Below are 26,247 nucleotides of genomic sequence, written 5' to 3'. Positions count from 1 at the left end.
ACAAGGCAGGTCAGAAGGCAAAGTCCGGGGGCCGTAGGTCACAGCAGTGGGGTCAGAGCGCACAGTTGAGGGGTCAGAAGGCATAGTCGGGGGGTCATACACACAGTAAAGGGGTCAGAGACAACAGGCAAGGGGTCAAAGGGAAAGGGCAAGGGGTCAGAGGGCACAGTAATGGGTCAGAGAGCACAGGTGAGGGGTCAAAGGGCACAGTCAAGGGGGTCAAAAATCAAAGTCAAGGGGTCAGAAGATACATAGAGGGTGTTACAGGGCACAGTTAAGTGGTCGGAAGACACAGGAGAGGAGTCAGAGAGCACAGATAAGGGGTCAGAAGGCAGAGTAGAGTGGTCAGACGACACAGTTTAAGGCTCACAAAGCTTAGTGAATAAAGTCGAAGGACTTAGTTGAGGGGTGAGAGTGTAAGTATGCATGCGGTCGAGTAAATAAAGCTGTGCAGAGGGTCAGAGGGCACGGGGCATGTGAGGGCAGAGGGAACATGAGATGGGCTCAGAGCCAAAAAAACAGAAGTGCCAGGCTATGAGACATCTAGTGTGCACACATCCCCTGGTCGACTCTAGGTGTAGGCGTGTGTGTATGGGGCGGGGGCTCAACTGCTTCTGGTGGGCAACTAACACAAACAGGTCTGGACTACTAGCCATGCCCAGTTCTGGAGCTCTACTTTCCAGGTGGTGATCTGTGCTCAGGAGCTATGGCCATCCCAAGGCGCAACAATTTGGAGCGTGGGGGGGCAGAACATGGAGGGGTGTATTTCACAAGACTCACCATGGGTAGCTTCAGTCTAGAAGGGGTACAGGTCAGGCAGGAGTAAGACCAGGGACTCACACCTTGCCTTGCCCTTTACTCATATGGTACAGGCCTTGGCACAGACTCACCTCTGACTCCCCTTTTACTAATATGGTACAGGCCTTGGCACAGACTCACCTCTGACTCCCCTTTTACTAATATGGTACAGGCCTTGGCACAGACTCACCTCTGACTCCCCTTTTACTAATATGGTACAGGCCTTGGCACAGACTCACCTCTGACTCCCCTTTTACTAATATGGTACAGGCCTTGGCACAGACTCACCTCTGACTCCCCTTTTACTAATATGGTACAGGCCTTGGCACAGACTCACGTCTGCCCCTCCCTTCACTCACATGGTACAGGCTCAGCTCGGCCATATTATGGCTCATAAAAAGAACATCAGTAGCCTAATTCTATGTCAGGACCGGAGGCTCCGATTACTCTTCTCTCTCTACTGCATAAAATAAACAGAAGCCAATCACAACAATATAAGGCAAAAAACTACATGTCCCATGAACCTCTAGTCCATAATCATATGCTCCAATCACCATCAACCAAGTCCTTTAAGAACCGGTACCTCCATTTTGTACCCTTTCTTTCTTTGCTGCTTCGCAGCCAGTTAAGTGCCAATAATTTTGCTGCCTTCTTAAATGTATAAATGTTAGTGTTTTTATTGCTTTAATAAGTACCTCAGAAAGAGTTTGTGTGGGACACACAGCTGCACTGCTACTGTTCTCCTGTGACGTGGTTACAATTCCTCTGAACGTTTTTTTCCCTCCCAATCGGGAAGCGCCACCCATCATAACTAATTGTGCCTCACACGTCTTCTTTCCCTTTAAAGGGAGCACTTCTAGCGTTCCAGCCCCCGCGGTCCTCTCAGCGGTCTAAATACAGTGGAGCAGGAGCGGGTCGCTGCAGTTGTATTCGACGGCCGCAGTCCTGCGCATGAGCGAGGCCGCCGCGCATCACTTGAACGCGGTGGCTGATTCAATTCGCAGCAGCTAGAGGCGCGTCTCTCCACTGGTCGCCAGCTATTCGGATATTTTACACTGTTTGGTGCCCATTTTTATAGTGATTTTGCTCCCAATATGCCATGCTACACCACAGTGGGACCAGGGTTATAAAATCTGGCATAGGCTCTGCCTAGAGTGCTTCTGCAAGATGTTGTGAAGGGCCTCCTCTTGGGAGGCGGGAACTGTTATGCAGGGTCTCCTCTTCGGAGGAGGGAGCTGTTGTGCAGGGCCTCCTCTTGGGAGGCAGGAGCTGTTGTGCAGGGCCTCCTCTTCGGTGGTGGGAGCTGTTGTGCCTCCTCTTGGGAGGCGGGAGCTGTTATGCAGGGCCTCCTCTTGGAAAGCGGGAGCTGTTGCGCAGGGCCTCCTCTTGGGAGGCGGGAGCTGTTATGCAGGGCCTCCTCTTCGGAGGCGGGAGCTGTTATGCAACGCCTCCTCTTCGGAGGTGGGAGCTGCTGCACAGGGCCTCCTCAGCAGAGGTGGGAGGTGTTATGCAGAGCCTCCTCTTGGGAGGCGGGAGCCGTTATGCAGCACCTCCTCTTCAGAGGTGGGAGCTGTTGCACAGGGCCTCCTCTGTGGAGGCGGGAGGTTTTATGCAGGGCCTCCTCTTGGGAGGCGGGAGCTGTTATGCAGCGCCTCCTCTTTGGAGGAGGAGCTTCTGCGCAGGATCTCTTCTTGGGAGGCATGAGCTGTTGCGCTGGACCTCCTATTTGGAGGTGGGAGCTGTTGTGCAGGGCCTCTCCTTTGGAGGCGGGAGCTGTTGCACAGGGCCTCCTCTTCGGAGGAGGGAGCTGTTGAGCAGGGCCTCCTCTTTGTGGCCAATTTGTTAAAGATCTAGCCACGTTTGCTGCAATGTATAACATCTTCGACAAGCTCTCATTGAAAAAGGTTTTTTACAACACCCTTTTGTGCATGGCTGCACGATTTAGGGGCTGATCGTCAGACCAAGGTTACTATCAAGGTACCCAACGAGACGGCCGCATACCATGGCTATGGTAATTGGCAGGACCAGTTCGCAGGCAATACCATTTACGCCCACCGATCGCGTGAGGGATGCCAACGTTCCTGCAGAGGTCAACAAGGAGCCTTTCAAGACCCGGCTACACAGGTGAGAATTATTTCTCTTTCCGAAGTAATTTTGTAGGGAAGGGCACGACTATTTTTACACAATTGGCAAATTCTGACACAGGACCCTTGGGTGCTCGAATCCACCCAAGGTTACAAACTGGAGTATTACAGTGCCCCCCTCCAGTCATGGCCCCTGCAGGAGCTATCTTGTTCCCTATGAGAGTAAGAGCTCATATTAGCGGAAATTGAAACGCCTGTAGAAAGACACCATTTGTCCTTCCTTTCCACACCCGGGGTTTTCATCAGCACCGTTTTCTTGGTCAACGAGAGGGGGGGCGGGTCTCGCCTAGTCTTAAATCTGAGGGATTTCAATGCCTGGATAGTCTGCAATCGTTTCAAGATGGAGAGTATTCACCTTGTCCGAGACATCGTTCAAGAGGGAGACTGTATAGGCCGACTGGACCTGAAAGACGTGTACTTGACGATCCCCATATTTCCCCTTCATCGTTGATTCCTTAAATTCTTTTGACTGGGTTGCTGCTTCGAGTACAAGCTTCTCCTCTGTGGCCTCTCATCAGTTCCTTAGTGCTTCACCAAGCTGATGAGACCTATAGTGGAGAACCTGCGAGCCAAAGGGGTGCGGTTGATCATTTTCCTCGTCGACCTGATTCTCTGGGCCCAATACCCTCAGACAGGAACTCTCCACCTATCCTGGACGATTGGACTCCTACATAACCTGGGGTTTGTCATGAATCAACTGAAGTTTTGTCTGATTCCCTTGTCAACAGATGGAATTTTGGGGCTTTCAAATAGATTTGGTGCTAAACCAGCTGGTTTTTCCAGCACAGAAAATTTGAAATATCAAGAGTGAATTGAGGTCTGCATTGTGGGTCTCCTGGCGTCTTCCATCCACGCCATATTTCCTGCCCCCCCCCCCCACTGCAGGGCCCTGCAGAGGCTCAAAATTCAACATCTGCAGAAGGGCCTTTCTTCCTCGGGCCGGGTTTGCCTTTCAGAGGAGGCCAAGATGGAGATGACGGTGTGGCTCGACCACCGCGTGGAATGGCCAGGCGGTCTTCTGCAGCTCTCCAGACATACTTCTGGAATCAGATGCCAGCAGATGGGGTTGGGGAGCCAGATGAGGACCCATTTCCATGGGGGGTCATTGGTAGGAGACCGAACCTCAACTCCATATCAACTGTCGGGAGCTTCTAGTGGGCTCCTTTTGCGATCAAGAGCCTTTCCCCAACTCGGACGGATTGTTGCAGACTCCCGAGGATGGACATCTCAGCAGTGCAGTATGTCAACAAGTTGAGCGGTCCAAAATATCGGATGTTGGCAGAGATTGCCAAGGATTTTTGGCACTTCTACCTTCCACACCAGATCTCCGTGATAGCGGAGTATCTCCCTGGGGAGAACAAAGCAGTGGAGACTGGCACCGCTATCTCCAAGAGGTCAACCATTGCAGGCTTCCTCTGAGGATCTTCTTCAACCTCCAGCAGAGGTGGGGACCTTGCTCTGTAGATCTGTTTGCCTCTTGCCTCAATTGACAGATCCCACTTTGGTGAGCAGACCCAGAGGGGACAGCAACGGATGCTTTCCTTCAGGACTTGTCTCTCTATTTGGGGTATGCATTTCCCCCGTTCAACATGATTCCCAGAGTCCTGTCTCAAGTGCCTCGTCAGAAAGCGGAGATAATTCTTGTGACTCTGCTCTGGAGAGCGCAGCCGTGGTTTTCCATGACTCTGAAGTTTGCTTGCGACTCTCCGCTCTTGATTCTATTTCGCAGGAACTTGTTGCAGGACCCAGTGGGACTCTCACGTCTGTTGGTCCTCTCGGAGCAGCCTAGGCTAGTTGCCTGGAAGATTTCCAGAGTAGATGGGAGATGATGGGCATTTCTCAGCAAGCTTCAGCCTATATCAAGCAGCCTTGGGCAGCAGGGACCCACAAACACTATGCTTCGGCTTGGCCTGTGGTGCACCCAACTCTACCTACCCATTTCCTCACATGGTACAGCCTGTGGTACACCCATCTTTGGGCCCCCCTTCCATTTACTCACATTGTATGGCCTGAACTACACCCATCTCTTGCCCTCATTTATTCACATTGTACGGCCTGCGGTACACCCATCTCTAGCCCTCATTTATTCACATTGTACAGCCTGCAGTACCCCCATCTCTAGCCCTCATTTATTCACATTGTACAGCCTGCAGTACACCCATCTCTAGCCCTCATTTATTCACATTGTACGGCCTGCGGTACACCCATCTCTAGCCCTCATTTATTCACATTATACGGCCTGCGGTACACCCATCTCTAGCCCTCATTTATTCACATGGTACAGCCTCCGGTACACCCATCTCTAGCCCCCATTTACTCACATGGTACAGTCTGCGGTACACCCATCTCTCGCCCCCCCATTTACTCACATGGTAGAACCTGCGTTTCACCCATTTCTAGCCCCCATTTACTCACATGGTATGGGCTGCAGTACACCCATCTCTACCTCCTCATTTTCCCAAATGGTATCCCCTGCAGTACACCCATCTCTGGCCCCCCATTTACTCACATGGTATGGTCCACAGGTACACCCTTCTGTAGCTCCCCCTATTTACTCACATGGTACGCCTGCGGTACACCCATCTCTACCTCCCCGTTTACTCACATGGTATGCCCTGTGGTACATCCATCTCTGCCCCCCATTTACTCACATGGTATGGCCCACAGGTACACCCTTCTCTAGCCCCGCTATTTACTCACATGGTATGGCCTGCGGTACACCCATCTCTACCTCCCCATTTACTCACATGGTATGGCCCACAAATACACCCTTCACTAGCCCCCCCTATTTACTGATTTGGTACGGCCTGCGGTACACCCATCTCTACCTCCCCAATTACTCACATGGTGCCCCCTGCAGTACACCCATCTCTACCTCCCCATTTACTCACATGGTGCCCCCTGCAGTACACCCATCTCTAGCCTTCCCCCATTTACTCACATGGTATGGCCCACAAATACACCCTTCACTAGCCCCCCTATTTACTGATTTGGTACGGCCTGCGGTACACCCATCTCTACCTCCCCAATTACTCATATGGTACGGCCTGCGGGACACCCATCTCTACCTCCCCATTTACTCACATGGTGCGCCCTGTGGTACACCCATCTCTAGTACCCCCATTTACTCACATGGTACGGCCCGCAGGTACAGGTTCTCCCTCACGATCCTCTGCAGGTCGCTGTCCCGGGAGTCACATGAGCAACCTTTCTGTAGAAATTCACTGAGGTCTCGTGACAGGTCAGCACCTGTGAGAGTGAAGGCAGACAGACTTAGCACCTGTGAGGGTGAAGACAGCCAAACTAAGCACTTGTGAGAGTGAAGACAGACAGACTGATCTCCTGTGAGAGTAAAGACAGACAGACTGAGCACCTGTGAGGGTGAAAACAGAGAGACCGAGCACCTGTGAGATTGTGTAGACAGACAGACTGACCACCTGTAAGAGTGAAGACAGACAGACTGAGCACCTGTGAGGGTGAAGACAGCCAAACTAAGCACATGTGAGAGTGAAGACAGACAGACTGAGCACCTGTGAGAGTAAAGACAGACAGACTGAGCACCTGTGAGGGTGAAAACAGAGACACCGAGCACCTGTGAGATTGTGTAGACAGACAGACTGACCACCTGTAAGAGTGAAGACAGACCGACTGAGCACCTGTGAGGGTGAAGACAGCCAAACTAAGCACTTGTGAGAGTGAAGACAGACATACTGAGCACCCGTGAGAGTAAAGACAGACAGAGTGAGCACCTGTGAGGGTGAAAACAGAGAGACCGAGCACCTTTGAGATTGTGTAGACAGACAGACTGACCACCTGTAAGAGTGAAGACAGACAGACTGAGCACCTGTGAGGGTGAAAACAGAGAGACCGAGCACCTTTGAGATTGTGTAGACAGACAGACTGACCACCTGTAAGAGTGAAGACAGACAGACTGAGCACCTCTGAGGGTGAAGACAGCCAAACTAAGCACTTGTGAGAGTGAAGACAGACAGACTGAGCACCTGTGAGAGTAAAGACAGACAGACTGAACACCTGTGAGGGTGAAAACAGAGAGACCGAGCACCTGTGAGATTGTGTAGACAGACAGACTGACCACCTGTAAGAGTGAAGACAGACAGACTGAGCACCTGTGAGGGTGAAGACAGCCAAACTAATCACTTGTGAGAGTGAAGACAGACAGACTGAGCACCTGTGAGAGTAAAGACAGACAGACTGAGCACCTGTGAGGGTGAAAACAGAGAGACCGAGCACCTGTGAGATTGTGTAGACAGACAGACTGACCACCTGTAAGAGTGAAGACAGACAGACTGAGCACCTGTGAGGGTGAAGACAGCCAAACTAAGCACTTGTGAGAGTGAAGACAGACAGACTGAGCACCTGTGAGAGTAAAGACAGACAGATTGAGTACCTGTGAGAATGAAGACAGACAGACTTATCACCTGCAAGAGTGAAGACAGACAGACTGAGCACCTGTGAGAGTGAAGACAGACAGACTGAGTACCTGTGAGGGTGAAAACAGAGAGACCGAGCACCTGTGAGATTGTGTAGACAGACAGACTGACCACCTGTGAGAGTGAAGACAGACAGACTGAGCACCTGTGAGGGTGAAGACAGCCAAACTAAGCACATGTGAGAGTGAAGACAGACAGACTGAGCACCTGTGAGAGTAAAGACAGACAGACTGAGCACCTGTGAGGGTGAAAACAGAGACACCGAGCACCTGTGAGATTGTGTAGACAGACAGACTGACCACCTGTAAGAGTGAAGACAGACCGACTGAGCACCTGTGAGGGTGAAGACAGCCAAACTAAGCACTTGTGAGAGTGAAGACAGACATACTGAGCACCCGTGAGAGTAAAGACAGACAGAGTGAGCACCTGTGAGGGTGAAAACAGAGAGACCGAGCACCTTTGAGATTGTGTAGACAGACAGACTGACCACCTGTAAGAGTGAAGACAGACAGACTGAGCACCTGTGAGGGTGAAAACAGAGAGACCGAGCACCTTTGAGATTGTGTAGACAGACAGACTGACCACCTGTAAGAGTGAAGACAGACAGACTGAGCACCTCTGAGGGTGAAGACAGCCAAACTAAGCACTTGTGAGAGTGAAGACAGACAGACTGAGCACCTGTGAGAGTAAAGACAGACAGACTGAACACCTGTGAGGGTGAAAACAGAGAGACCGAGCACCTGTGAGATTGTGTAGACAGACAGACTGACCACCTGTAAGAGTGAAGACAGACAGACTGAGCACCTGTGAGGGTGAAGACAGCCAAACTAATCACTTGTGAGAGTGAAGACAGACAGACTGAGCACCTGTGAGAGTAAAGACAGACAGACTGAGCACCTGTGAGGGTGAAAACAGAGAGACCGAGCACCTGTGAGATTGTGTAGACAGACAGACTGACCACCTGTAAGAGTGAAGACAGACAGACTGAGCACCTGTGAGGGTGAAGACAGCCAAACTAAGCACTTGTGAGAGTGAAGACAGACAGACTGAGCACCTGTGAGAGTAAAGACAGACAGATTGAGTACCTGTGAGAATGAAGACAGACAGACTTATCACCTGCAAGAGTGAAGACAGACAGACTGAGCACCTGTGAGAGTAAAGACAGATACTGAGCACCTGTGCAAGTGAAGACAGACAGACTGAGCACCTGCAAGAGTGAAGACGGATAGACTGAGCACCTGTGAGAGTGAAGACGGATAGACAGAGCACCTGTGAGAGTGAAGAGAGACAGACTGAGCACCTGTGAGAGTGAAGACAGACAGACTGAGCACCTGCAAGAGTGAAGACGGATAGACTGAGCACCTGTGAGAGTGAAGACGGATAGACAGAGCACCTGTGAGAGTGAAGACAGACAGACTGAGCACCTGCAAGAGTGAAGACGGATAGACTGAGCACCTGTGGGAGTGAAGACAGACAGACTGAGCACCTGTGAGAGTAAAGACAGACAGATTGAGTACCTGTGAGAATGAAGACAGACAGACTTATCACCTGCAAGAGTGAAGACGGATAGACTGAGCACCTGTGAGAGTGAAGACAGACAGACTGAGCACCTGTGAGAGTGAAGACAGACAGACTGAGCACCTGTGAGAGTGAAGACAGACAGACTGAGCACCTGTGAGAGTGAAGACAGACTGACTGAGCACCTGTGAGAGTGAAGACAGACTGACTGAGCACCTGTGAGAATGCAGCGGAGGCTGAGGGTACACCGTTGGACATTGCAGAGGTCTGAGGGGTGTGAAGACGAAGTGGTGCCGAAGCTGTGGGTGATGGTCCGCACCACCGGCTATCGGTAGATATATAGCCGGCCTCAAGTGGGGCGCTCACACCAGCATTGGCTTCAATGGGACTATTTGGGACATTCTCACCCATAAAATGTAACTGTATTCGATTGGATATGGGTCCATTTCTTACTTGCATGATGCCGCTAGATACTTCATTTAGTAATTAATGTCACTGGGATGGATGTACGGGGACGCAACTATTGAAGGGGCGTGGACATGCTTCACTGCAGCAACCCCTCACATTAGCCCCTTTTTAGGTCTCGCCTAGGCAGCGCTTGTGCTGTCTCTGCGAGACATGCTGTATTCAGGATAGGACGGGTATGCCCAGACGTGGGTCCCGTGCTCTCCATGCCACTGGAATCAAGCTATCCTGGCTGAAGAGGGGTGAAACCCCGAAACCGGTCCGAGGATGCTTGTTTCCAGTCCAGGGGGGGCTGGCTTGGCAGTTCGGGCTGGACTGTTCCCATGAGGCACAGGGTTAAGACTGAGTTGCATATGGCTGGGTTCAAACTGGAATGGTATGGTGAGCAAAATAAACAATGGATTTAGGTCCAGATTTCTGTACTGGGGTGAATGTATGACATTGTTCTGCGTTCTGTCCATCAACTGTTGTTTTTGCATTTGTCACCCCGAGTGGGACGGGTATGCTCAGACGTGAGTCCCGTGCTCTCCATGCCACTGGAATCAAGCTATCCTGGCTGAAGAGGGGTGAAACCCCAAAACCGGTTGGAGGATGCTTGCTTCCAGTCCAGTGGCGGCCTGGCTTGGCAGTTCGGGCTGGACTGTTCCCATGAGGCACAGGGTCAAGACTGATTTGCATATGTTATGTTAAAATTATTTGTATTAAATATTCAAGCATGGAATGTTACATAAGTATTCCTCCATAGGTAATCTTTGTCACCCAATGCATTTTGGGCCTTTTTCAGCCCTTCATCAGGGGTTATCTACAAATTTAAAACACTTCTGTTAGACTCTTTCTTACATTATTCATGCTTGAAAACATTGTTGTTAATCCAAATGTCTCTTTTAGACAGACCTGCTAAAGCCAGCCATTACCGTAAGCAAACTTTTTGGCGACTGGTTTCATCCTGTTCTAAACCATTCTGAGTACCCGGCTGTCTCACTCTATTTCACACACCTGTGTCATGACCCCGCCCCTTCATAGTCATTTCCTCTCCCGCTTGTTCTTAAACTACACAGTCCAAAGTGCACTACAAAAACATTTAAGTGAACCCTTTTATTTCCTGTTCTGCCGCCTGTGCTTCAACTCGTATGTTATACTTTCTCAAGACTTTATTAATCGTGGTGATAAACACAAAGGAGGAATGTGGAGTGAAGGAGTCTCACTAAAAACAGCATGACATAAATTAAATAAAAGCCATGAGATGGTATAACATACGAGTTGAAGCACAATGTTTTCAAACATGTGAATTGAGTAGCGTGTGTAAAAAGTGATGGTAAAAAAACGAGAGAAGGTTAAGGGGAGGATAGAGCGGACATTTCATTTAGAATTGGGTGACCAAGATTATCTATGGAGGAATACTTATGTAACATTCCATGCTTTAAGATAAGGCCAGGAGGCATGTCTACAGCATTAAGGACAATACGTAACCATAAGTGTCTATCATGTGACCGGATGAACAATGATGAACTGATGAAAAGTTGTGGATAAAATTTGAATAAAACTTTTGACTAAGTGGATTAATTGTAGCATTAATGTTATGCATCAAGCAACGCTGTGCAGCCGGAATGGGGCGCAACGACGCAACATTATCTTAAGTATACTAAAATGCACAGGAAACTGGCAGGTTGCCAGACGCTCTTTGCGAATCCTTACTGGTGTCTTTGCCTAAACCACACAAAGATACGGAACTGATTGGTTCTTATTGACCGTTAGCACTTCTTAAAACGGTTTAGAAGGTATCGGAGAAAATTCTGGCAAATAGGCTCGCCCCATTGGTACCTCAGCTGGTCCACGTAGATCAGAATGGGTTTGTGCCCGCTCGCCATACATCGCTGAACCTGCATCGGCTCTTCAGAGTGGCACATTATTCAGGAAACGACTGACCGTGTGCCAGATGCCTGGCCTTAGACCTTGAAAAGGCCTTTGAAACCCTGGAATGGGGTTTCTTATTCACCGTGTTGCAAATATATGAGCTGAGACATGTATTCTTGGGCCTTGTGCGGCTGTTGTACACAGGCCCAATGGCCAGAGTTAAGACAGGTTGTTACGTCTCGGATCAGGTGCCTATTGGTAGTGGCAAGCGGCAGGGCTGCCCACTCTCCCCTCTACTGTTCGCTCTGGCGGTCAAGCCGCTAGCAGTGACACTGCGTAGCACTCAAGACAAATGGGGGATCCCCCTGGGAGATGGCACACATGCTGTCTTGCTGTACGCCGACGACCTTCTCATCTACCTCAGAGATGTTGGACACTCTTGCACGGCAATTGAGAACACGCTGGTCATGCCTATATCCCTTTGCGGACACTGCTCCAGACCCACACTTAATCATTAGCGACAAACCAGTGCACTGGCAAACTACAGCGTTCCGATACCTCGAAGTCCATATATATCGGGAACAGCAGGATCTCCTCGAAGGTAACCTGACACGCACTGTCAGAGCAGTGCGGACACAAATGACCTTCTGGAAAACCCTGCCGCTGGCGGTCATGGACAGGATAGCGTTAATAAAAATGGTGGTCCTGCCGCGTTTACTTTATCACTTCACGAACCTACCGCTCTACCTCAGGCCACCACTGTTCAGGGACCTAGAGTCAGATGTACGACAGTTCATACGACATGGATCGCGAAGCAGAGTGGCAATGAGTAAAATGTACCCGTCGACCACTCGGGGAGGACTGTCGCTACTAAATATGGAACATTATTATCTGGCGGCGCAACTCCAGTGGGTAGCGCGCTGGTTAAGTGCACGGAACCTCGGCGACACGGCGACACAGACGCCTGGGTACACCCAGCCGCAGATAACGGCACTTTTCCATCCCAACAGGACAGGCAGTCCTCCCACGCCGTTACTACTAAAGGTGGCTTATCAGTGTTCTCGCCTCTGCCTTCGACTCACACAGCAGCTCACACTATATGCACCATCTTTCCCCATACTAGGCACCCCCAGACGGCATCCGGCGATATCTAGCGTGGAACTCACACAATGGGAGGAAGAGGGCATCCTCACAGTAGGGGATCTTATTCAAACAAAATGTTGATTCATCGCATACTGGATTTGTAATATCATGTCGATGATAATCCTGAAAACATTTCACGCATACATTGTAGTGTAAAGATACCCTCCGAATGGAGATGTATGGTATACACATTGGCTGTCATGTATTGTTTAAAAGTTCAAACCTAATAATAACAATAAAAACAAATGTAAACAAAACAAGCATTGGCATAGCCAATAGGTCTCGCCTTTGGGACCTTATAAGTGTTTATCCAGAGATATTGACTTTGCCTATCTCTTTAAGCTGTGCAGTACAGAAGTCTGCAGCATGCTGAAAAGTTATAATAAAGAAGTGTCAGAAGCATTTTTGTTACCATATATATGACCAAGAAAGCATTATGTACAACTGAACAACCATATTAAAAAAGTATTAACAATAAATAATGTCTTGAGTTTTTTTGTTATCCTTTCAATGCTGGCAACTTCTATCTGCCTGTCCCAATGGTTGCTTGATATGTTTTCTTTGTTATGGGGGCATAAATAACAGGAGGGTGAAGGTTGGGAAATAGTACCTGTATAACAGTCGGTGAGAGAGTCAGTCAGTTAGTCAGTCAGTCAGTGAGAGAGTCAGTTAGTTAGTCAGTCAGTGAGAGAGAGAGATGAGTCAGTCAGAGAGTCTGTTAGTCTGTGAGAGAGTCAGTCTGTCAGTGAGAGAGAGTGAGAGTCAGTCAGTCAGTGATGGAGTCAGTCAGTGAGAGAGAGAGTGAGAGAGTCATTTATTTAGTCAGTCAGTCAGCGAGAGAGTCAGTCAGTCAGTGAGAGTCAGTCAGTTAGTTAGTGAGAGAGTCAGTCAGTGAGAGAGTCAGTCAGTCAGTGAGAGAGAGAGTGAGAGAGTCATTTATTTAGTTAGTGAGAGAGTCCTTCAGTCAGAGAGTCAGTCAGTTAGTTAGTGAGAAAGTCAGTCAGTCAGTGAGTCAGTCAGTGAGAGAGTCAGTCAGAGAGAGTGAGAGAGTCAGTCGGAGTCAGTCAGTTAGTGAGAGAGTGAGAGAGTCAGTCAGTCAGTAAGAGAGAGAGTGAGAGAGTCAGGCAGTCATTAATTTGGTAAGTCAGTGAGAGAGTCAGTCAGTCAGTGAGAGAGAGAGTGAGAGAGTCATTTATTTAGTTAGTTAGTGAGAGAGTGAGAGAGTCCTTCAGTCAGAGAGCCAGTCAGGTAGTTAGTGAGAGAGTCAGTCAGTCAGTGAGTCAGTCAGTGAGCGAGTCAGTCAGTCAGAGAGAGTCAATCGGAGTCAGTCAGTTAGTGAGAGAGTGACAGAGTCAGTCAGTCAGTGAGAGAGAGAGAGTGAGAGAGTCAGGCAGTCATTCAGTCGGTCAGTCAGTGAGAGAGAGAGAGAGTGAGAGAGTCAGTCATTTAGTCAGTCAGTTAGTGAGAGAGAGAGAGTGAGAGAGTCTGTCAGCCAGTGAGCGAGTCAGTCAGTCAGTTAGTGAGAGAGTGAGAGTCAGTCAGTCAGAGAGAGAGTGAGAGAGTCAGTCAGTTAGTGAGAGAGTCAGTCAGTCAGTGAGAGAGAGATTGAGAGAGTCAGGCAGTCATCCAGTCGGTCAGTCAGTGATAGAGTCAGTCAGTGAGTGAGAGAGTCAGTCATTTAGTCAGTCAGTTAGTGAGAGAGAGAAAGTGAGAGAGTCTGTCAGTCAGTGAGCGAGTCAGTCAGTCAGTCAGAGAGAGAGTGAGAGTCAGTCAGTCAGTTAGAGAGCCAGTGAGCCGAATCAACTGGAGGAATTGTATCCATTTAATCACCAAGAGTCAGACACGACTAAATGGATAAAGACAACTGTGATTTTGAGAAGTAACCACTACGCACTTGAAACTGATAATATACGCTTAAAAGAGGCGACGCAACAAAACATCTAAAAAAACAAACCTGTATTTTGCGGACAACTGTAGCACGGCTGGAAGCATCGGGAACTGATGTTGGCAGTTTATTCCCTGTGGATGTTTCTACAACCAATTTTTATTCGAGGATGCATGCTTCATGGCAGCATGTACATGCATTGCCAAAGTCCAACATAAGAAGTATGCACGTATGTAGCAGCAGCGGTTACAAACATGCCACGCGTGTTTGGAATTCTTTTTACAGATCTGCAAGGCGCAAGGAAGGAAACATTTAAGGCCCTCGTATCCTGGTACCCCTAAATCATGACCTCGAGGGACCAGCTGGTCATGAACAAGCTTTTCACAACAAACCTGATGGCAAAAGGAACAGGAAACAGTTCCTATAAGATGACAGACTACACAATCAGTAACTTACAGAAAACGTCTACAATGGAAATGGAATTTTTTCGTACTCTATATTTCCATGAAACATCGTACTAGGATGAGGTTTCGACGAGTGTTTAAGAGTCTACCAAAAAAAATGTTTACGCTTCAACAAAAAGAACAATTAGGAAGAGATAAGTGTCTTTATTTTAAACGTATTCTTCATTGGTGTTATGGTGGCGCGTCGAGCAATGCGCGCAAACATGAACTGTACAGAAAGTGCATTTTTCAAAGTATTGTTGTGGCCAAAAGAACATACGAAACGTTCTTGATAGTCAAATGTTAACCCCTCCTTCCTTGAGACAGGACATCCCCACCGCTCAACCAACGAACGCTGAGCTGGGTGCGGCCCTAAGCTGTCTGTAGGGCCTTCTTCAGGAGCGAGACTGGTGTCAAATGTAAGAAATCAACACACAAGTGATAGCGATGCCGCCCGCAACCACAGGCCACAGCCACCACAACAGTCTCATCGAAGATGCAGAAACTGAGGATGGCAAAAGGAACACCGCGCCAGAGCACAGGACCGATGCCGCGTGGCAGCTCGCAAGGGCCACGGGCTTCCAGGACCACGCTCAATGGCCAGGATGATAGTGATTAGGGTGGAGCCAGCAAGATCACACAGTTTAGGAGACATCACAATAAGACAACCATCACCATCACCATCACCATCACCATCACCATCGCCATCGCCATCGCCATCGCCATCGCCATCACCATCACCATCACCATCACCATGCAGGAGCAGCAGAGACTGTGCCGGGGCAGATGACGGAAAGGATAGGGTTGCATTATTGGGTGCAAGGAGGGGAAATCCACAATGCAAAGAATTTGAGGGATTCATTCACTGCAAGATGGAGGCGGGGAGGAGAGTCACATTTGGTAGATGGAGGCAGAGAATTGCACTGGACAAGGACACGGCAAAGGAAGGAGTCTGCACTGTGGGGGAAGTTAAACATGAGTCCGAAGTACAGCGGCAGCTGTTGAATTCAGGGGTTAAAGAGGTGGTTCATGTCAACTATCCCCCATTTCATCTCGTGCTAGATTTCAGGCCACATAACTGGACAGTGGTTAGATTCTGACTAATCATTGAGGCAAGAGCTGCGGAACCTTGAGCAAACCTTCGGAGAAACCCTGCACCGCACTTCCGTAGGGCGCACCCCTAAAGCCACTCCCTTTGAACAGTGGGATTTGTAGCCGGGGAACCTGGTCAGAAGTGATTGGGAGACCCCCCACACATTGCACACTGCAAACCATGCATGGACAAAACATAGCACTTTCCACGACTAGAATCATCACAAAAACAACAGCTGTAATGTCACCCCACACCTCTGTCCCCTCTTCATTATACCTCAATGTAAGCAATGTGAAAAACTGCCCCTTCTCCGTCTGCCAGCCGTCTACTGCACTGGACCCAGAGAAAAGTTTGCAAAAGATTGGAGAGGGAACTTTCAAATAGCTAGGCTATTGCTTATTTTGAGGAATCCTCCTACGCAATAGCCAACGGGTTTCGTTCCCTCAAAGACTGCTTCATCAGGGCACGAAAATATGTAACTGGAAAATCCTTCATGCAAAAACCTTTGCCTTCAAGCAGATACGCACAATTCATATTTAACACAATAGCTAAACACAGAACAAATGACAAACAATTCCTTTGGTCCGATATACGAAAAGAACTGTATGATTGTACACAAAGAAATATTGTTAAAATAGAGGATTTTACATTTGAAATCATACCTCAGACATATTCTTGTGTGTACTTGGGATATGGAATATGTGCACCACATATGGACATGCGTGATTGTCCCTCCTTCGCAGCGCAAATTGCCTGCTGTTAATTTATTCTCAACCAGATGCAGAAGCTAGAAGGCTTTCACTGTTGGGTGATGTGTGGGGGCAGTGTGGGGTTGTACCTGTCTGCAACTTATCTGGGCAACATCACTTTCTAATACGGTATTTCAAAAATTTCCCTAGAAAGCCAGAATTGCGGCGCATAAATTGCTAGCACCCTAAAGCAGCTGCAAACGCTAAGGCAAAAAAACCCAAAATAAATAGGGAAAAGAGAGTTTCACGCAGAAGCGCGCACATAAAAACCAGAGGAAAGTATGCCAAGTTGGCACGCAGGCAGGCACGGCTGGCTGGACCCGCACTGAAAATATGTCCTTCTTTTGGGGCACACTAACAAACAGAAGGGCCTGCTGGCTGCCGCACACACACAGAAAGTAGGCCTCGGCTTAGCCTGCACATTTTCAAATACCTGGCATTTTCCCCCAGCCCCCAAACCTCCGCACACGCTCTCGCCTTCTCTAAATAAACAAGAGCCGCCTTCGTTTAAATTAGAAAAAAGCCATCTTGCAGGGTACAATTACATCATCAACAGATTTTCTTTTTCTCCTTTTGGTTTGCTGTATCAATCATGCATTGCTCAGGGCCTGGCGTGGAAGGAGGGTCTCCTCTCTGTGTTCAGCTCTACTCTTTGATCTCAGGATTCATCACTCCAGGCCTGGAGCACGGACAGCTATTCGCTGGCTGTGAGGTAGGGCGTGTACTGTACACATACTAGCCGGAGAGTGTGTGTACACATGAGATTAAGAGGCAGAGGCCAAGAATGAGTGAGTGTGTGAGAGAGACCCGTAAATGGGAACTAGAAAAAAAACGTGTTTACACAACGTAGAGGGAAAAAAATTCACTTAATATGCGTGCATGGCACAGGCAGAGCTGAGAGTGTGTATACACACACACACAAACGATGACATAAAATAAGCTTAAAATAGATAGTAAATGAAATAGTGACACCATGAGAGAGAGAAACAAGCAATACGAATAAAGCATGTTACAAACGTACTACCAGTTAAATAATCTAAGTCACCGCTGCATTTAACAAGTAATAACCACCTCAATCACAGCTTTATAAGATAGTTAAAATCGCACGCACAGGGAGAGCGAGAGGAAAGCCAGATGGCGCCTCTGTGCTGCGAAAGTGAAAGTGATCGTCACTTAATGACCCGTGAAAGGCAGATGGTGGCTGCGCGCGTGCACGCTCGCGTGAACATAAGCGCTGGGCCAGCCAAAGCGTGGGGGTAGCACTTGCAAAACCCACCTACTAAATGTCTCGCAGCGCATGCGCTGGCTCAGGCGAGACCTAAAAATGAGTTTGGGTACTGAACATGTGTCGTGATAGGAGCATGAATGAAGTGACGCTGATGAGAGCCTGTACGAAGTGACGCTGATGGAAGCCTGTATGAAGTGACGCTGACGGGAGCCTGTATGAATTGACACTGACAGGAGCTTGTATGAAGTGACACTGACGGGAGCCTGTACAAAGTGACACTGAAGGGAGCCTGTGTGAAGTGACGTTGATGGGAGCCTCTACGAAATGACACAGATGGGAGCCTTTATGAAATGAGATTAACGGGAGCCTGTATGAAGTGACACTGACGGGAGCCTGCATGAAGTGACGCTGATCGAAGCTTGTATGAAGTGACACTGAGGGGAGCCTGAATGAAGTGACTCTGACAGGAGCCTGTACGACGTGACACTGACAGGAGCCTGTATGAAGTGACACTGACGAGAGCCTGTATTAAGTGACACTGACGGGAGCCTGTATGAAGTGACACTGATGGGAGCCTGTATGAAGTGACACTGACGAAAGCCTTTATGAAGTGACACTGACGGGTGCCTGTATGAAGTAACACTGACACGAGCCGGTATGAAGAGACACTGGCGGGAGCCTCCTGTATGAAGTGACACTGACGGGAACCTGTATGAAGTGACACTGACAGGAGCCTTTACAAGGTGAAACTGATGTGAGCCTGTACGAAGTGACACAGATGGGAGCCTGTATGAAGTGACACTGACGAGAGCCTGTATGAAGTGACACTATTGAAAGCCTCTATGAAGTGACACTGATGAAAGCCTGTATGAAGTGACACTGATGGGAGCCTGTATGAAGTGACACTGACGGGAGCCTGTATGACGTGACGCTGACAGGAGCATGTATGAAGTGACACTGATGGGAGTCTGTATGAAGTGACACTGACGGGAGCCTGTACAAAGTGACACTGAAGGGAGCCTGTGTGAAGTGACATTGATTGGAGCCTCTACGAAATGACACCGACGGGAGCCTGTATGAAGTGACGCTGATCGAAGCTTGTATGAAGTGACACTGAGGGGATCCTGAATGAAGTGACACTGACGGGAGCCTGTATGAAGTGACACTGACGGGAGCCTGTATGAAGTAACACTGACACGAGCCGGTATGAAGAGACACTGGCAGGAGCCTCCTGTATGAAGTGACACTGACAGGAACCTGTATGAAGTGACACTGACAGGAGCCTTTACAAGGTGAAACTGACGTCAGTCTGTACAAAGTGACACAGATGGGAGCCTGTATGAAGTGACACTGATGGGAGCCTGTATGAAGTGACACTGATGAAAGCCTGTATGAAGTGACACTGATGGGAGCCTGTATGAAGTGACACTGATGAAAGCCTGTATGAAGTGACACTGATGGGAGCCTGTATGAAGTGACACTGATGAAAGCCTGTATGAAGTGACACTGATGAAAGCCTGTATGAAGTGACACTGGCGGGAGCCTCCTGTATGAAGTGACACTGACGGGAGCCTGTATGAAGTGACACTGACAGGAGTCTGTACAAGGTGAAACTGACGTGAGCCTGTACGAAGTGACACTGATGGGAGCCTGTATGAAGTGACTCTGATGGGAGCCTGTATGAAGTGACTCTGATGGGAGCATGTATGAAGTGATGCTGATGGGAGCCTATATGAAGTGACTCTGACGGGAGCCTGTATGACGTGACACTGACAGGAGCCTGTATGAAGTGACACTGACAAGAGCCTGTACGAAGTGACGGGAGCCTGTATGAAGTGACACTGATGGGAGCCTGTATGAAGTGACACTGACGAAAGCCTGTATGAAGTGACACTGACGGGAGCCTGTATGAAGTGACACTAACAGGAGCCTGTATGAAGTGACACTGACGAGAGTCTGTAAATAGTGACATTGACGGGACCTTACAGGAGCATGTATGAAGTGACACTGATGGGAGCCTGTATGAAGTGACACTGACGAGAGCCTGTAAATAGTGACATTGACGGGACCTTACAGGAGCATGTATGAAGTGACACTGATGGGAGCCTGTATGAAGTGACAATGATGGGTGCTTGTATGAAATTACACTTACTGGAGCCTGTATGAAGTGACTCTGACAGGAGCCTGTAAATAGTGACATTGACGGGACCTGTACAGGAGCCTGTACGAAGTGACACTGATGGGAGCCTGTATGAAGTGACACTGACGGGAGCCTGTACGAAGTGACACTGACAGGAGCCTGTACGAAGTGACACTGACGGAAGCCTGTATGAAGTGACACTGACGACAGCCTGTATGAAGTGACGCTGATGAGAGCCTGTATGAAGTGACACTGGCGAGAGCCTGTATGAAGTGACACTAACAGGAGCCTGTATGAAGTGACACTGACGAGAGCCTGTAAATAGTGACATTGACGGGACCTTACAGGAGCATGTACGAAGTGACACTGACAGGAGCCTTTACAAGGTGAAACTGACGTCAGTCTGTACAAAGTGACACAGATGGGAGCCTGTACGAAGTGACACTGATGGGAGCCTGTACGAAGTGACACTGACAGTACAGTCCGGTGCTATAGAGTATGACACGGACCAGTGCAGTACAGGCCGGAGATACAGGGTGTGATACACACCACTATAGTAGACCTGGCAGTTCGGGCTAGAGTGTTCCCATGAGGCACTGGGTCAAGACTGATTTGCATATAGCTGGGTCTGCACTGAGGTGGCGAAGTGAGCTAAAGAATGATGGTTCAACCCAGATCTCTGACTGGGGGTGAGTGTCTGAAAAGTTTTAGCGCTCCGTTCATCATCTTCCTGTGTTTGCTTTGTTCACCCTAAGTTGGCAGGGTATGCCCAGACGTGGGTCCCTTGCTCACTTTGCCACTGGATTCAAGCTAGCCTGGCTGATGAGGAGGGTTTCCCCGAATCCAGTCCCAGGATGCTTGTTTCCGGTCTAGGAAGGACATGGCTTGGCAGTTTGGCTGGGCTGTTCCCATGAGGCACAGGGTCAAGACTGATTTACATATAACCATGTCTACACTGGGGTGGGGAAATGAGCTAAAGAACAATGATGGATTCAACCCAGATCTGTGACTGGAGGTGAGTGTCTGACAAGTTTCAGTGCTCCGTACAGTCGCAGACCAGTATAGTACAGTCCGAGTGCTACAGGGTGTGACACTAGTGCAGTACAGGGTGTGACACTGACCAGTATAGTACAAGCTGGTGCTATGGGGTGTGACGGAGAATAGTACAGCACAGGCTGGTGCTACAGGGTGAGATGTGGATCAGTACAGTACATGCCGGTGCTAGAGGGTGTGATGCTGAGCAGTATAGTACAGGCCGATGCCACAGGGAGGGACGTGGGCCAGTTTAGTAAAGGTCTGTGATCCAGGGCGTGCCGCAAACAGTATATTACAGACCGGTGCTACAGGGCGTGTCGCAGACCAGTATAGTACAGGCCGGTGCTAAAGGGCGTGTCGCAGACCAGTATAGCACAGGCCGGTGCTACAGGGCGTGTCGCAGACCAGTATAGTATAGGCCGGTGCTACAGGGTGTGCCGCGGACCAGTATAGTATATGCCGGTGCTACAGGGTGTGCCGCGGACCAGTAAAGTACAGGCCGGTGCTACAGGGTGTGCCGCGGTCCAGTATAGTACAGGCCAGTGCTACAGGGTGTGCCGCAGACCAGTATAGCACAGGCCGGTGCTACAGGGCGTGCAGCGGACTAGTATAGTACAGGCCGGTGCTACAAGTCATGCCGTGGACCAGTATAGTACAGGCCGGTGCTACAGGGCGTGCCGCGGACCAGTATAGTACAGGCCGGTACTACAGGGTATGCTGCGGTCCAATATAGTACAAGCCAGTGCTACAGGGTGTGACACAGACTAGTACAGCACAGGCAGGTGCTACAGGGCCTACCGTAGACCAGTATAGTACAGGCCGGTGCTACAGGGCGTGCCGCGGACCAGCATAGTACAGGCTGGTGCTACAGGGCGTGTTGCAGGCCAGTATAGTACAGGCCCGTGCTACAGGGTGTGCCGCAGACCAGTATTGTACAGGCCGGTGCTACAGGGTGTGACGCAGACCAGTACAGCAGAGGCAAGTGCTACAGGGCCTGCCGCAGACCAGTATAGTACAGGCCGGTGCTACAGGATGTGCCGCAGACCAGTATAGTAAAGGCCGGTGCTACAGGATGTGCCGCAGACCAGTATAGTACAGGCCGGTGCTACAGGATGTGCCGCACACCAGTATAGTACAGGCCGGTGCTACAGGGTGTGACGCAGACCAGTACAGCAGAGGCAAGTGCTACAGGGCCTGCCGCAGACCAGTATAGTACAGGCCGGTGCTACAGGATGTGCCGCAGACCAGTATAGTACAGGCCGGTGCTACAGGGCCTGCCGCACACCAGTATAGTACAGGCCGGTGCTACAGGGTGTGACGCAGACCAATACAGCACAGGCCGCTTGTACAGCGTGTTGCACACATGGTACAGGCTACAGTGTAAAGGGGGCTTCTCAGAACCCCTCCCTCCATGATGACTTACCTGGTGCAACGGTGCGAAGCCTGATGGGGTCTTTGCAGCTCCGCAGGATGCCCCATGTGTCGCCCAGCGTCAGCCCAAACACCGGGGCACCATTCACCTCCAGCAGCAGGTCCCCCTTGTGCACAGCCCCGTTCAGCTGAGGTCCACCGGGCACGGTGGCCAGGTAGGGAAACTGGCCCCGGTCAGCTCCACCACCAAGGGTCACCCCCAGCTCTCCGGCTGGACCTCGCGAGAGCCGGCTCTCTCGCACGCGCTTCCACCAGGGTGTCATGGGAGATGGTGGTGTCAGGGGCAGTCCTTTGGCATGCCGTCACAGGGGGTGGTCTGGGGACAAGTACAGCAGCAAGCTTGGTGCAACATCACTGCTTCCAGGTACCTGCAAGAGATCAAGAGTGTCAGTTAGTCGAGGTGAGGCCATGTCTGCCGCGCTCTTGTGCAAAGATAACCACTAGTGGAAAGATAATCGCTGCTGCAAAGGTAACCACTGGTGCAATTGTAACTGCTTGTGCAAATGTAACCACTAGTGCAAAGGTAAACATTGAAGCAGAGGTAACCACTGGTGCAGACGTAACCACTGGTGCAAAGGCAACCACTGGTGCAAAGGTGATCGCTGGTGCAAAGGTGACCGCTGGTGCGAAGGTAACCGCAGGTGCAAAGGTAAGCACTGGTGCAGAGGTAACTTCCGGTGCAAAGATAACCACTGGTGCAAAGGTAACCACTGCTGCAAAGATAACCACTGGTGCAAAGGTAATCGCTGATGCAAATGTAAGCACTGGTGCAAAGGTAGCCGCCGGTGCAAAGATAACCACTGGTGCAAAGGTAACCACTAATGCAAAGGTAACCGCTGATGTAAAGATAACCACTGGTGCAAAGGTGACCGCTGGTGCAAAGATAACCACTGGTGCAAAGGTAATCGCTGATGCAAATGTAAGCACTGGTGCAAAGGTAGCCGCCGGTGCAAAGATAACCACTGGTGCAAAGGTAACCACTGGTGCAATGATAACCGCTGGTGCAGAGGTAACCACTTGTGCAATGGTAACCACTGGTGCAAAGGTGACCGCTGGTGCAAAGATAACCACTGGTGCGAAGGTAACCGCAGGTGCAATGATAACCACTGGTGCAAAGGTAATCGCTGATGCAAATGTAAGCACTGGTGCAAAGGTAGCCGCCGGTGCAAAGATAACCACTGGTGCAAAGGTAACCACTGGTGCAATGATAACCGCTGGTGCAGAGGTAACCACTTGTGCAATGGTAACCACTGGTGCAAAGGTGACTGCTGGTGCAAATATAACCACTGGTGCGAAGGTAACCGCGGGTGCAATGATAACCACTGGTACAAACGTAACCACTGCTGCAAAGATAACCGCTGGTGCAAATGTAATCGCTGATGCAAATGTAAGCACTGGTGCAAAGGTAACCGCTGGTGCAATGATAGCCACAGAAGCAAAGGTAACCACTGATGCAAAGGTAACCACTGATGCAAAGGTAACCACTGGTGAAAACGTAAAAACTGGGGCAAAGGTAACCACTGATGCAAAGATAAGCACTAGTGCAAAGGTAACCACTGATGCAAAGATAACCACTGGTGCAAATGTAACCACTGGTGCAAAGGTAACCACTGGTGCAATGATAACCGCTGGTGCAGAGGTAACCAATTGTGCAAAGGTAACCACTGGTGCAAAGGTAACCGCTGGGGCAAAGGTGACCGCTAGTGCAAAGGTAACCGCTGGTGCAAAGGTAAGCACTGGTGCAAAGGTAACCCCGCGTGCAAAGATAACCACTGGTGCAAATGTAACCACTGGTGCAAAGGTAACCACTGGTGGCAAGTTAACCACTGGGGCAAAGTTAACCGCTGGTGCAAAGGTAACCACTGGTGCAAAGGTAACCACTGGGGCACAGGTAACCGCTGGTGCAAAATGTAACTGCTGGGGCAAAGGTAACCACTGGTGCAAAGGTAACCGCTGGTGCAAAGGTAAGCACTGGTGCAAAGGTAACAACTCGTGCAAAGATACCCACTGGTGCAAATGTAACCACTGGTGCAAAGGTAACCACTGGTGCAATGATAACCGCTGGTGCAGAGGTAACCAATTGTGCAAAGGGAACCACTGGTGCAAAGGTAACCACTGGGGCAAAGGTGACCGCTAGTGCAAAGGTAACCGCTGGTGCAATGATAACCACTGGTGCAATGATAACCACTGATGCAAAGATAAACACTGATGCAAAGGTAACCACTGGTGAAAACGTAAAAACTGGGGCAAAGGTAACCACCGATGCAAAGATAAGCACTAGTGCAAAGGTAACCACTGGTGCAATGATAACCGCTGGTGCAGAGGTAACCAATTGTGCAAAGGTAACCACTGGTGCAAAGGTAACCACTGGGGCAAAGGTGACCGCTAGTGCAAAGGTAATCGCTGGTGCAATGATAACCACTGGTGCAATGATAACCACTGATGCAAAGATAAACACTGATGCAAAGGTAACCACTGGTGCAAAGGTAAAAACTGGTGCAAAGGTAACCCCTGATGCAAAGGTAAGCACTGGTGCAAAGGTAAGCACTGGTGCACAGGTAAGCACTAATGTAAAGGTAAGCACTGATGCAAAGGTAAGCACTGATGTAAGCACTGATGCAAACGTAACCACTGGTGCAAAGGTAACCTCTGGTGCAAAGGTAATCGCTGATGCAAATGTAAGCACTTGGCAAAGGTAACCGCTGGTGCAATGATAACCACAGGAGCAATGGTAACCACTGATGCAAAGGTAACCACTGATACAAAGGTAACCGCTGGTGCAAAGGTAACCGCTGGTGCAATGATAACCACTGATACAAAGGTAACCACTGGTGCAAAGGTAACCGCTGGTGCAATGATAACCATTGGTGCAAAGGTAACCACTGGTGCAAAGGAAACCACTGGTGCAAAGGTAACTGCTAGTGCAATGATAACCACAGGAGCAAAGGTAACCACTGATGCAAAGATAACCACTGGTGCAAAGGTAACCACTGGTGCAAAGGTAACCGCAGGTGCAATGATAGCCGCTGGTGCAAAGGTAGCTGCTGGTGCAAAGGTAACCGCTGATGCAAAGGTAACCACTGGGGCAAAGGTAACCACTGGGGCATAGGTAACCGCTGGTGCAAAGGTAACCACTGGTGCAAAGGTAACCGCTGGTGTAAAGGTAACCGCTGGTGCAATGATAACCACTTCTGCAAAGGTAACCACTGATGCAAAGGTAAGCACTGGTGCAAAAGTAAGCACCGTTGCAAAGGTAACCACTGTTTAAAACATAACCACTGGTGCAAAAGTAACCACTGGTGAAAAGATAACCACTGGGGCAAGGTTAACCGCTGGTGCAAAGGTAACCACTGGTGCAAAGGTAACCACTGGGGCACAGGTAACCGCTAGTGCAAAAGGTAACTGCTGGGGCAAAGGTAACCACTGGTGCAAAGGTAACCGCTGGTCCAATGATAACCACTGGTGCAAACGTAACCACTGGTGCAAAGGTAAGCACTGGTGCAAAGGTAACCACTCGTGCAAAGATAAAAACTGGTGCAAATGTAACCACTGATGCAAAGGTAAGCAGTGATGCAAAGGTAACCGCTGATGTAAAGGTAACCACTGGTGCAAAGGTAACCACTGGTGCAAAGGTAACCACTGATGCAAAGGTAACCGCTGGTGCAAAGGTAAGCACTGATGCAAAGGTAACCGCTGGTGCAAAGATAACCACTGGTGCAAAAGTAACCACTGGTGCAAAGGTAAGCACTGATGCAAATGTAACCACTGGTGCAAAGGTAACCGCTGATGCAAAGGTAACCACTGGTGCAAAGATAACCGCTGGTGCAAAGATAACCACTGGTGCAAATGTAACACCTGATGCAAAGGTAA

At 49.6% G+C, this 26,247-nt stretch overlaps 1 protein-coding gene across 2 annotated transcripts in view; it reads right to left on the bottom strand.

The window, feature by feature from the left end:
- MAGIX (MAGI family member, X-linked) overlaps nucleotides 1-26,247 on the bottom strand; it is a 463,247-nt gene that overhangs the window by 425,484 nt on the left and 11,516 nt on the right. For both annotated transcript variants that reach the window (XM_085629880.1, XM_085629879.1), the window contains exons 2-3: nucleotides 22,370-22,745; nucleotides 6,075-6,191 (exon numbers count right to left, since the gene is read on the bottom strand). In XM_085629880.1, coding sequence (XP_085486006.1) covers nucleotides 6,075-6,191; nucleotides 22,370-22,640 — 388 coding nt within the window. In that variant the 5' untranslated portion in view covers nucleotides 22,641-22,745. The remainder of the gene's footprint in view (nucleotides 1-6,074; nucleotides 6,192-22,369; nucleotides 22,746-26,247) is intronic.

Source organism: Triturus cristatus, chromosome 10 (assembly GCF_964204655.1).
Source record: "Triturus cristatus chromosome 10, aTriCri1.1, whole genome shotgun sequence".
Lineage (NCBI taxonomy): Eukaryota > Metazoa > Chordata > Amphibia > Caudata > Salamandridae > Triturus > Triturus cristatus.
Note: the sequence above shows the minus strand (reverse complement) of the source record. Positions and strands in the feature narration are given on the sequence as shown.